Here is a 12,355-nt window from a genome sequence, read left to right as displayed (position 1 = left end):
TATCATCTAGATTGGCTGCTATAATTACTCCCTTGGTTTCGTTACGCCAGCATGGTTTTATCCCTGGTAGAGATACAGCAAATCATATATCTCGAGTAGTGGCATTATTGGACTGGGCCCAGGCAACATCATCACCTGTTGGGGCGATCCTGCTGGATGCTGAGAAAGCATTCGACAGGGTCGCCTGGCCCTTCCTATGGGAGGTTCTCAGCTGGAAGGGCCTTGGCCCTGAATTTATCCATGCAGTCCAATCTTTATACATTTCTCCTAAAGCCACTGTCTCTGTTGCTGGGCTAGTTTCTAAGCCATTCACAGTAGGAAGGGGTACTCGCCAGGGATGCCCGTGCTCCCCTCTTCTTTTTGCGCTGTATATAGAACCTTTTCTATATTTAATTGAGAAAGCGCAGGACATTCGTCCAGTTACTATCCATTCAACGGATTATAAGGCATTAGCTTATGCTGACGATATTGTAGTCCTGACCTCAGATGTCTCGTCTGCCTATACGGCTGTTAAGATCATAGCAGATCAGTATGGAGCCTTTTCAGGCTACAAACTTAATGCCGCTAAGACCCAAGTTATTCAATCCACAGCTATGGGCCCCTCAGATGCCCCTATAGTGCAGTCTGCAAAATATCTCGGTGTATATATTACAGCACATGTAAGTACTGTCCCAGATTTAAACATTTTGCCTATAATTAATTCTGTAAAAACAATATTGGCAAGGCTGGATAATCTCCATCTTTCCCTCTATGGCAGATGCAATGTCCTTAAGATGTTGATTCTTCCTAAATTTTTATATATTTTTTGAACAATACCTTTGGAGATGCCTCATTCCAGCTTAGTTTTGGCAGACAGAATTTGCAGTAGGTTTCTCTGGGGTTACAAGCAGCCCAGAAGGGCGGCTAAATGGATGCTCCAGTCTCGCTCACGTGGTGGTTGGGGGGTCCCTAGCTTGTTATTTTATTTCTGGTCTTCAATGATTCAATACTTTGGGCTACCATTGTTGGGAGACGTCGCCGGCCCCTCTTTGGCCTGCAGGCCCTCAATTTTTGAAATCGGGCTGGGTGAAGATGTTAAGCGAGTCTTAGTTCGGGTTTTAGAACCAAGTTATTATAAAAAGAACTAGGTTTAAGGTCATTTGGTCCATGTTTTCGGTGTGGCGTAAGGTTCTTAGTCCCCAACATCAACTTCTATACACCCTTTTCTGCAGCCCGGTTATTGCCAGCAGTCTTTCAGGATCAAGTCACCTTTAATTGGTCAGCCTTAGGATTGACTTTGCTTGGCAACTTAGGGTATGAAGGGAGGCTGGCCTCTTTCGCATGTCTTAAGGAGAGGCATCTGCTTAATACATCTGACTTCTTTAAATATTTACAGCTCCGTAGTTTTATAGAAAAAAATAAATTGGAGTCTGAAGGACTATTTGGGAAGATAATGCTGATTGAACTTATTGCTAAGCGTTCTAAAATAGGGGTAATTTACCGTCATTTACTTACAAAGCTTCCTGACGATATTTCTGCGTCTACATCAAAATTAGAAGCCAAATTTGGTGTAACAGGAATAGATATAGTCACTTCCCTGGAATTAGCCGGTAGGGTCCTCATTTCTGGCAGTCTACGATCTCAGTGCTATATGGCTCTATTTGACCTTTATTATACGCCAGCCAAGATATCTAAGTGGGCGGGTTGTGTGGGGCACAGTTGCCCAAGGTGTGGGTTAATGGCGGCTGACGATGTCCATATGTTTTTCGGATGCCATAAGCTGAAGATTTTTTTGAAGGACGTAGAGCAGTTTCTCAACGTTAATCTTGGGATCCCAGCTGTTCTCTCTCCCGAGTTAGTTATCTGTGGGTATCAAAGTAATAGCGAGCATACTCGGCCCCGATATTCGTCAGCCTTCCTGTTAATAGCTATGGCTATGGTTCGCCTTTGTATCACCTCAGAGTGGATAAGCTCCGGGTCACCTACCTTCCTTGACTGGAGAAGGAGGATTCTTGCACTATATAACCTGGAGTCCGGAGTCTGGGCTAGGTGGGGTAGATCCAGGCGTGATTTTGGTAGAAAGATCTGGGCTTCACTCGAGGCATGGATAGGTCAATAACATTGGTTCTGCTGCCCTACCTAGGTTAAGTAGTAAGTCTTTTAATAGTATTGCAAGATGTTATATAATGCCCCCTAATGACCAACTGTAATGTAATGATTAATGATGGAAGAATCCTTATTTATGTGCTTCTCTCTGTTTTTTTTTTTCTTTTTTTTTTTTCGCTCATTTATACTGTGCCGAGTACTGTTTAGTAAGTTGTTGCTAGTATCGCTTATGCTTACAGTTATTGTGTACTCTCTCATTGTCCTGAATTAAGGCCTGTTCTTTTCTTGTTTTTTCTTTTCTTTTTATTCATTGTTTTTTCTTTTCTTCTTTTTCTTTTCTCTCTGTTGTAACCACAAGCACAAATAAAAAAATTAAAAAAAAAAAAAAAAAAAAGAACATGGTGCTAAGCTGAAATGTATGTACTATTAATTTGTCAAATATTTTCCGTCTACAAGATAAAAATCCTCAATATGGTTCTTGGTAATTTTCCTTTTATTCTGTGTGAGCTGATGAGTTTCATACACTGGTTCTAAAAACAGACAGCGCGCATTGCATTCCATTAAACGCATATTTTCAAGACTAGCATTTCAATCAAAACAATGCATGTTTTTCGTTTATTTCAATTCTTTAAAGCTATAAGTGGTTAATGTAGCCAAAAACTTTAGAATTGGGAAGAGAAAAAATACAAAATACTAAACATCAATTTATGCTCCTTAGGGTAGCCTTTTCACTCATCCAGGGTAAATTTAGATTACAAATATTGAAATAGATTGAGGTAAAGTTACATCTCTGCGAATCTCCCAGTCGTTTTTCTGTGTCTTGTCCACAAAAAGCAAGACAAAAATTAGTTTGATTGAAACTCAGAATTATGTTAAATAGTTATGCTTTGGCAGTCTACAGCAGAAGATGTTTATATTGGAAGCAGTTGATTTATTGTTTAAAGTCCGTAATGCAGAAAGCCAGGATTTGAATGCACACTAAGATATTTTGTTTTTTAGATTTTTATATAGTGCGAACTAGAACCGAGACGTCGGGTATCAGAGCGCTTTACATGAGCACCAGTTTCGTTACAGATGGACACATTAATTTTTGTTAGGCATTGGGAGATTAAGTAATTTGCCCAGAATCACAGGATGTTGAGCGTCATTGCTGAGTCTCGTACCTAGTTCCCCAGCTTCGAGGTCGACCTCTCTAGCCGTAAGGCTACATCCCTCTTATGAAAAACTCAAATCCTTTGGTTTAGCATCAACATTAGTCTTGTAATAAAAGAGAGCAACTTTAGCTCCTAATAAAAAACTAGCCAGCAGCAACAGAGCAGGGATCAATTGTATGATAAAAGCTATGTTAACCATCTGAATGAGTCCGAGATTACTTTGTTTTTGAAAATTTCCTTCCAGTTACTTGTGGCTTTTCTGAAGTGCAAACGTTGAGGAATAAAGTAATCCACTGACCTTGCCGTGCCAGGTATACTCTTGTTTGGAGCCGTTTTGGTCCGTGTTGGCAAGAATTAGTTTGTTTTCGAATTTTCCTAGCCATTGAGAAAAAAGTGGCATTGAAATACAATTGTTAACTCACTACCTAGTACATAAGTTCTTAAATTTGGACTTGAGATGATGTTTGTCCCTCTCCACTGGCATTCAGTGTATCCCAAACTGTGGGTCGCGAGCCGAAGTTTGGATGGTCGCCTAAGTCCAAGCAATAAATAAATATGCATTTAAATTCTATATTTATCTTGTTACATTTGCTGCGCTTCAAAGACAGATGTCAATGCCAATCTGTCTTCAGACCAATTGCTGCTTAGTTTTTAACACAGAGATTGGTGTTTACAAATTCCTCTCACTTTGCAGTCAGAGATTGAAAAGTAAAAGGAATCATGCGTCAAGCTTGCTGGAGTACAGGGAGTGTGAAAGGAAAGGCTGTATGAGGCAATTTTTTATAACACACAAGAGAATGTAAATATCTGTAAATGAGCTGCACACATTCAGCAGTTAGGAAAGCAAAAATTAAGCACTTTTTTCATAATTCTGAAGTGTGATGGAAACATATTTATTCATTTAATGAGTTAAAGGGAGCTAATGGGGTCAGCATTAAATGGTCCGGAGTAAATCCAACAACATTTATGGATCTACTAAGAGTAAATAAACAAAAATATATTGATAGCTGTATGGACAGCTCCTTAACAGACCAATCAATTATAAGTGCATTTAACAATATCATGGTAACAAGTAGTGAGGACCTAACAGTGCAGCGGAAAAAACCCACCCAGGATAATAATCCTAGATGGTTTAATCAGGAATGTACCAGGCTGAATAGGGAATTGAAAATAGCATTAAAGGTAAAACCAAGAGACAGCAAAAAAATTAGCATTCTGAGGAAAGAATATAAAAGCACTCTAAAAAAAGAAAAAATGAGATCTGTGAGGATGCTTGAGAGAATTTAGTACAGGCTGCAGAGACAAGAAATGCAACATTATTCTGGAGGACAATTGACCACCCCTATTTTAAAGAAAACTCAACAGCAAAAATCGAACATGCAGTCCCCCCTGTAGACTGGATCGTACATTTTGAGTGTATCTTTAACCCTGATGCTATTCTAGTGACGACCGTAAAGAACAAAAATGTTATTGTAGTAGACCCAGTACACACACCGGTAATTACACTGGGGGAGATTAAAACAGCCCTACAAAAAAGTAGTAATGGAAAAGCAGCCGGCTCGGATGGGGTACCTATAGATGTATTTAAATGTAACATTGACTTCTGGACCCCCATCTTAGTAATTGTTTTTAATGCTGCCCTAGGGGGGTATTTCCAGCCTCCTGGGTGGAAAGTATTATTGTTCCCATATTTAAAAAAGGGGACCGGGGAAGGCGAACTCTTACCGACCGATATCCCTCCTAGATTGCACCTCCAAATTGATGGGGAGAATACTGTTGGGAAGACTAGAGCAATGTGCTGATGAAAATAACATCCTCTCCGAAGCACAGTACGGGTTTAGGAGGGGTATGGGTACAGTGGAACAGTGCCTAAGCCTTGAGTTATTAATAGGAAAGTATACTATAGCTAAGGATGGAGTGCTACACCTATGCTTCGTAGACCTCACAAGTGCGTTTGACCTTGTCAATCACGCCAAATTGTGGGAAACCTTGAAATAGCTGGGAACCCCCATAGACATCACAATATATCTATCCCAGATCTACGCCTTACTGACCTCTAGAGTACGGTTTGGAAAAATGGGGGAATGTACCCAGGACTTTAGGGTCACTAGGGGAATACGCCAAGGATGTGTGTTGGCACCCCTCCTTTTTTCACTATACATTAACAACGTGGATACTACTTTACAAAAAGAAAATGCAGATGCCCCTAAAATTTGAACACGCATAACTCCAGTACTACTCTACGCAGACGACGCGGTGTTGCTGTCGAGGACAGCAAATGGGCTACAACTCTTAATAGAAAATTTTTATAAATACATGACTGATAGAAATCTCCAGTTAAACCTTAGTAAAACATGTGGTAACAACAAACTGAAGCATAAAACACATCACGTGGGAGGAACGGAGATAAGTAGAGTTCCTACTTTTTGTTATTTGGGTCTACTTTTTAACAGAAAAGGTACCTGGGATACTCATATTAAATCATGTGAACTAAAATTTTAAAGAATTGTTGAGAGCATTTTCAGATTCTCAGCTAAGTTAGGAAATAAGCCCATCAGGGAAATTCTTACTTTATATAGAAGTAAATGTGTGACAGGAACCTGCTATGGGGTAGCCATATGGGGGAGGGCGAATTTTGTACCCTTACAAAGTAAAGAAAATACATTCCTAAAGTGAGTGTTGGCAGTTCCAAAGTCAAATGCCAACTTTATAGTGCATAAAGAGCTGTCTGTACCATACATAAGCGATTTTAATAATACACTGGGGCTCATATTCTGGAGAGGACTCTGGATGAAAGAAGAAACCAAGTTGACGAAGGACCTAATAAGAGACTGCCTGTCTCTGGACAAAGGCAGAAAAATTCCGTGGATAGAATATATTCTCAACCTTCTAGCATACTGTAAGATAGATTTTGATAAGGCAAAGCTCGAGATTATTCAGAATGTTAGTAAATGTGATCTAAAGTTGAGATATGCTACCAAAAAGGAACATGATAGAATGGAAAATATAAGTCACAAACAAAGTGTATCAACTATTGCGAAATCCCCTCAATACTGGGTGCCCAAAAATATCTGTCTCTTGTAATTAGGACCTAATGTAGATTTTACTTAACACAACTTAGACTTGGTACTTTGCACTATATAGTAGCGTTTCCAGGTAGGGAAAAGTGGTCGTATAAATTCCCAAATTGCCTATGTGATGGAAAACTCCACAGACTACTTTGCATTTTTTACTGTTTTGTAATTTCCATACTGAGATCAGAAAAAAACTGCTAAAACCATTAATCCTGACTAATAGAATTTATCAGTACAAGTATGCTTTTTTCCATCTACGTAAACTTGAAAATGTAAAAACAATGTATTCTGTAATTTCTTTTATACAAAGGGCAATTAAGATTAGAAAAGATCTGTCTTATCTAGATGCCTTATTATATGAAGATTTTAATGATTGAATTTAATGACTTTTTATAAATGTATATTATGTATTCTTCTGCTTACGTGGAATTTTAAGAATGTGATTTTTTATCTGATTAAGAGAAAGACAGGAATCATTGATATTTTTAACATTGTAAAGAGTTGGAATTTTATTTTATTCTCATTTTTAATTGATTAGTGTATTTGAAGAATGCTTTTATGGATGTAAAATTACTCTGAATAAAGCTGACTTGACTTAATGAGTTTTATATAGCGCTAGCTAGACCCGTGGGTATCAGAGCGCTTTACATTAGGTTTCACATTATTACACAGTTAGAACAGTTACAGGTTACATCAATTATACAAAACACATTAAAGGAGCATAGAGGAAGGATAAATAGGGCGGTAGATGTAGGGGGAAGGAGGGAGATAACGGCAGGAGAGATGAAGGAAAGTCTGTCCAATGACCGGCAGGGTAGGTGACGGCCGTGGAGGGGGTCCACAGTTCATCACCCCTGTAGCTATCAAGGTAGCTCCACTGGGCAACGGTCAAAAAGCTAGGTCTCACCAGTCGAGGGCAGGATCACAGAATAAATGTTCTGATGGGTGAGCAGCGTGGGGGTTCTGATCAATGTCGATGAGGGCTATGATCAGGGTCTGGTAAGATGAGAAGAAAATAGTGCGGAGAAGGGTTAGGGGTAGGGTAAAGGGGGAGGTGGCAGGAAACGGCAGGCGAGATGAAGGAAGGTCTGCCCAATGACCGGCTGGGTAGGTGACAGCCGAGGAGGGAATCCACAGCACATCTTCCCTATAGCTTTCAAAGTAGCTCCACTGGGCATTAGTCAGGTAGCAAGGTCTCAGCGGTCGAGGGAAAGTTCACAGGGTAAATGTCCTGAAGGGTGAGCAGGATCCAGGTCGGATGAGGTCTATGATCCAAGGTCTGGTCGATGACCAGTTGTTTTATTGACCAGGAGTAGAAGTACATCGTGGTGAGGTCCACTGTGGCGGCCATCTTGTGGTCAGGCAAGGAAGTTAAGTCTTTGCTGTTCCAATACAGTTAGTTCTAATTATTATCTATGACTCATTAAAGGAGGGTGCTTGTTGTGCAGAAGTGTGGCATGAGGGAAGTGCCAGTGTCCGTAAGTCTCCTAGTGGGCGAGTGTAGTCGAGTAAAATCTGCAAGTAGGAGAGAAGGCCGCCATTTTCGGGTCAGGTGGGGCGCCTCCAGAGTTCTTCTCGCTTATTCCTCAGGCTGATCTGGTTCTACCCAATAGGGCTAAGCCAATGATTGCTGTTTCAATCAATTTTGCGGCCTTTAAGCTGAGGAAGCAGACGTGGGGCATCTCTTGGGGTTTTGCTTTGACCCCCAGCGACGATCGGCAGTGGGCGCCATTTTGAAGCCAAGCGCGTTTCAGAAGGGACACTCGAAGAAAAACTACTGGCTATGCCCAAAGGGTCTTAGAAGAGCATAATCAGGAGCCCTCGCCACCCGGGTTCGTTAACGGGTCTCCCGGTGCTTCCGGTGATGACAAAAATGCCCCCAGTTCATAGGATCAAAACAAATCAAGACACTTTACTTGGTGATGCACAATGATAGCACTGTGCTGAAACCCAATTTCCACACATTATCATTTGTGTGCCATACAGTTTTACCAGTCTGTGAAAATGTAGTGGCCATTTTATTGGGAAATGTCCTATATGTAAATGACAGTGCACTACCACACAATGCTTTTGTTTCATAAATAAATCGCCCACCTTATGTGATTAAAAGCTAGGTTGGTCGCAAATGTTTTTGTTCTAAAAAGTGGGTCATGGCTCTAAAACGTTTAGGAAGCACTACATTAGGGGATTTTCCTGTTTCAAACGCTGGCAGGCATGAGGCGGTTTTCACCAAGGCCCAATGCGAAACGAAGGGCTAGCAAAATATATTACTACACTAGGCAATTAAAAAGGCTGCCTAGTAGGATAACTAACTTGTGTACTAGGAACCCTAGTTTAAAACCTTTAGAGACTCATAATAAACACTAAAATGAAATTTGGATGTGGTCACATTTGATAGCAATCACCCAATCACTTCCCCAGTGAATTTGCTGCTGGTGCTGGTCCATGCGCAAGTGCCAGGTTGTGCCATGAGTCTACCTAGGTCTTCAAGCATTATGTGGCCCAAGATTGCTGGTCAACCTACTGGTCAGTTAAGCTCCTTGAAAGATGTGACAACTATAGGTAATCTTGATGACTTTGACTGACTGAGTGTTGTGTTTATCATAGCGCGCAGCGCAAGCACATTATGTTTTAAATATAAACTTGTTGGGGCACGGACCCTTGTTAGACTCTATGGATGTTCTAGAGTCTGGGTCCGTGCCGGGGAGAGTTCTTGGGAGACAGTTATGAACCTGGCTCCTGTGGTTGGTGGACGTGCTTTCTTGTGGTGCTGTTTTTTACATTAAATCTTCAAGTGATACATCTTGGATACTAGCTTTATTCACGACACTGAGTCAATCACGTGGATTGGCTCAATCTTTCCAGACTAAATTGTAAATTTTGGTTAGTATTTCTTGCCCTTAAAGATGTGTAATCTGGACCACTGGAATTATGCGCTAGGGGAAAACCAAATATTCATCAGGGTTCACTAAATTCAGTGGCAAGTAAATGCAAATTGTGCAGCATAATACAGCACAGTTTGTGATAGTATTACTTCATTATTTTGTAATGTGTATTCATGGTAACACTGCCTGGGCAAAGATTTTACCTCATGAATGCCTGTTTAACACCCAACTGCCTCAGTAAGTCACTGAAAGATGACTAGTGAATTTTTTCAAAGGGCCATCCATTGTGCAGGAACACCTATTGAGACATTTTAGTAACTTTTGATCTGTTTGAGCTAGATACCGTTTTTTTCCTTTTAAAGTCTGCAGATTATGCTACAAAATTATTTGGCAAATGCGGCAAATCCAGAATAATGTGGAAAACATTGCAGCAGTGCATAACTCCTGTGGTCCCGGATCTAATACTGTGGGAACTGCATTGGAGAACACTGGAACAATTTTGTCAGTGAACCAGATGTAGCCTTCTTCCAAGAAACCATTAGCTTGAATGCTGTTTATAGGCATAGCATAGGACAAAAATAATTTCTGTGATTCAAATTATTTAGCATGGTAATGGAAACACAGATAAAAGATGTTGAGATGTACAGATGAATATTTGAATAGTTAATTTCTTTTTTCATTCAAAGGCCCTTTTGCGCAGTTTTTAAGAGTTAATCAATAAACAATATTTATCGTTATAAGTTAATAAAAACCATCACAATATTTGACAATTAATACAGGATAATACAACTATTTGTAATAAAATACTTCATTTATCTAGTTAGTCAACTTCTTAAATGTGCACAGTGTTATTTCAACAATTCGAGATATCAAAACATTTGGCATCTCAGAGATGCTATTATTTAATTTCCTTTTAATTATGACCAATAACTTTCAGCTGAATTGTTATAAAGAGGCGAGTGCATAAAAAATTTGAAATTAAGTCCTAATTTATTTTAATTGTGCGGGGAACCAGAGTGCCTTATTTTCTTGAAAATGTCGTCTTGTTGGCTGGATGTACAGATGAATACTGTAAACGAGAATGCATTAGATGATTTAAAGGAAAAGGCGTACATTTGTTTTTATTATTTTTTCCATAAGAGGTAATTGAATTGCAGAATCTGTCTTTTAGTTTTTATTTCATTGTTAAATTCAGAAACGAATTGTGTGTGTATATGTATGTAATTGTTTGTAAAGATTCATACATAAATATTTTACTACTATTACTGTTAAGTGTACTGATACCCAACAAGGTATAACACAGAATGACCTAGTTAAAAGCCTACTTTGATAACTCCCTTCTAGACATATAGTGCTCAGTTTTGGACTTTGGGCAGGAAAGGCATTTCAGAGTTTTCTATGACTTTCTAAATCCTGAAATATGAAAAAAAGTAGAATTCTGCATTAGTCATTCTTTGGTTATGAATGGGTTCAAAATATTACCGACATGGTTCTTGGCCTTCAATGAGATTGTTTCAATCTTAACTCTTTTGTAATTGCGTTTGTTAATGTTCATATCAATTAAAATAAAATAAACAACCTTGTAAAACATTGTGTTGCCTTTCACAGGCACAAGCACAAGCACTTTCTCTCCCAGGCATTTTCAATATGCACAAAATGTCAAAATAACAAATAGATATTGAAAGTTTTAGGGGGGTACACTATAGGTGAAACAGCATTTACCACGCTGCCATTACATCGCGGTGCTTTTTCAACACGGTCGTTACAACGACTGCATTGTTAGTACGCGATACCTTTACAATATGTTTGTACAATGTTGTAGGACAGCAAATATTATCAGCCTTTGATTTGGGATACAGTTCAAAGCATTATGTGTTTAATTTCATCCTTGTAGGTTATGAAATATGGAAAAAAGTACTTTCTAAACACTGCGAATGAAGAGATTGGAAACTGGATGATGTTTGTACGGCCGGCACGAAATGAACAAGAACAAACCCTTGTGGCTCATCAGTGTCAAGGAGAAGTCTTCTTCACTACAGTCAAGGTAGCCGGAACCTGTAAAATTGAAAACGACCATAGGGCTATTTAGAGGGAAGTGTACATGGCTTGTCAGTTAACTTCAATACAGAAGACATCATTTAGATGGATAGAGGACAGGATATAAAAAGAACAAAAACTACCCCATGTTAATGCCACACACTGAGCTAGCTCTCAATTGTATCTATTGGATGGGCCCCAGAAAAATCAAATTAAAAGGTTCAATTTCACCAGTGAAATATAATGCCCTCCCGCTTTTTTTGCAACTTAAGGAATTTGTATTTTTCATCCCCATTGTTCCACTCCTCTGATCCTTACATTGTGCCTATTTTCTTAAATATTCTGCATTATATTTTCATTTGTGCTCTCCTTTTTTTTGCACTTCTTGCTCAGTCATAGGTTGAAACCAAAACAAGAAACTTCCCAAATTCTTATCTGCTTCCAGTAAAGCTATCTTCCATGTCTGTGTATCTTTCAGGACAAATTTTGAAAGAGATTGCAGAAATTGTTTAGATGTTAGGGTCTCAAACTGGCTAGTAGGGGAATTACATTTGGAGATTCTTTATTGAAGTTGATCTATGAACTGCTGGATGATAGTATATAAGTAGGTGTTTTCTTGGTTTCTATGAATAGAAAACCAGGCTCCTAACATTCAAATGGCATTCCCTACCGTCTTGTTAGGTCCTTCGGGGTCACACAGTGTGTTTTTGGTTCCTGCATTTGCATTGTCTAGGCAGGATTTTCAAAATCATAAATGTGCTTCGAGATGTAACTGAGATGGTGCTTCTGTTTGTAGTTTTACTTTTAGACAGCTCTTTTGGCAATCCCTTATACTCTTGACATTCAGGATGAGTGCCCATTATGCCCAAAATCCTATGTAGAAGAAACTTTAGCTCATGCATCACTCAACAAGTCTTATGGTCTCTTAAAACCTTTCAGCAGATAATAGCCTTTGGCTATACTGAGCAGAGTACTGTATTATTTTCTGTTTCCAACATGGTGACCATAATGACCTATCAAACGCTATGTGACTTGGGCACTGATAATTTGAAGAAGACAAGTGGATATATTGACCCCGGTGAACTTAGCAAAGGGAAAATGACCTGAAACGGCTTGATTG

The 12,355-nt window shown here is 39.3% G+C and overlaps 1 protein-coding gene across 2 annotated transcripts in view; it reads left to right on the top strand.

Annotated features, from left to right (window-relative positions):
• The window catches only part of LOC146820926 (zinc finger protein PLAGL1-like), a 517,626-nt gene that overhangs the window by 401,096 nt on the left and 104,175 nt on the right, over positions 1 to 12,355 (top strand). For both annotated transcript variants that reach the window (XM_085611799.1, XM_085611798.1), the window contains one exon: positions 11,093 to 11,242. In XM_085611799.1, the coding sequence (XP_085467925.1) occupies positions 11,093 to 11,242 (150 nt within the window). The remainder of the gene's footprint in view (positions 1 to 11,092; positions 11,243 to 12,355) is intronic.

Source organism: Triturus cristatus, chromosome 6 (assembly GCF_964204655.1).
Source record: "Triturus cristatus chromosome 6, aTriCri1.1, whole genome shotgun sequence".
Classification (NCBI taxonomy): domain Eukaryota; kingdom Metazoa; phylum Chordata; class Amphibia; order Caudata; family Salamandridae; genus Triturus; species Triturus cristatus.
Note: the sequence above shows the minus strand (reverse complement) of the source record. Positions and strands in the feature narration are given on the sequence as shown.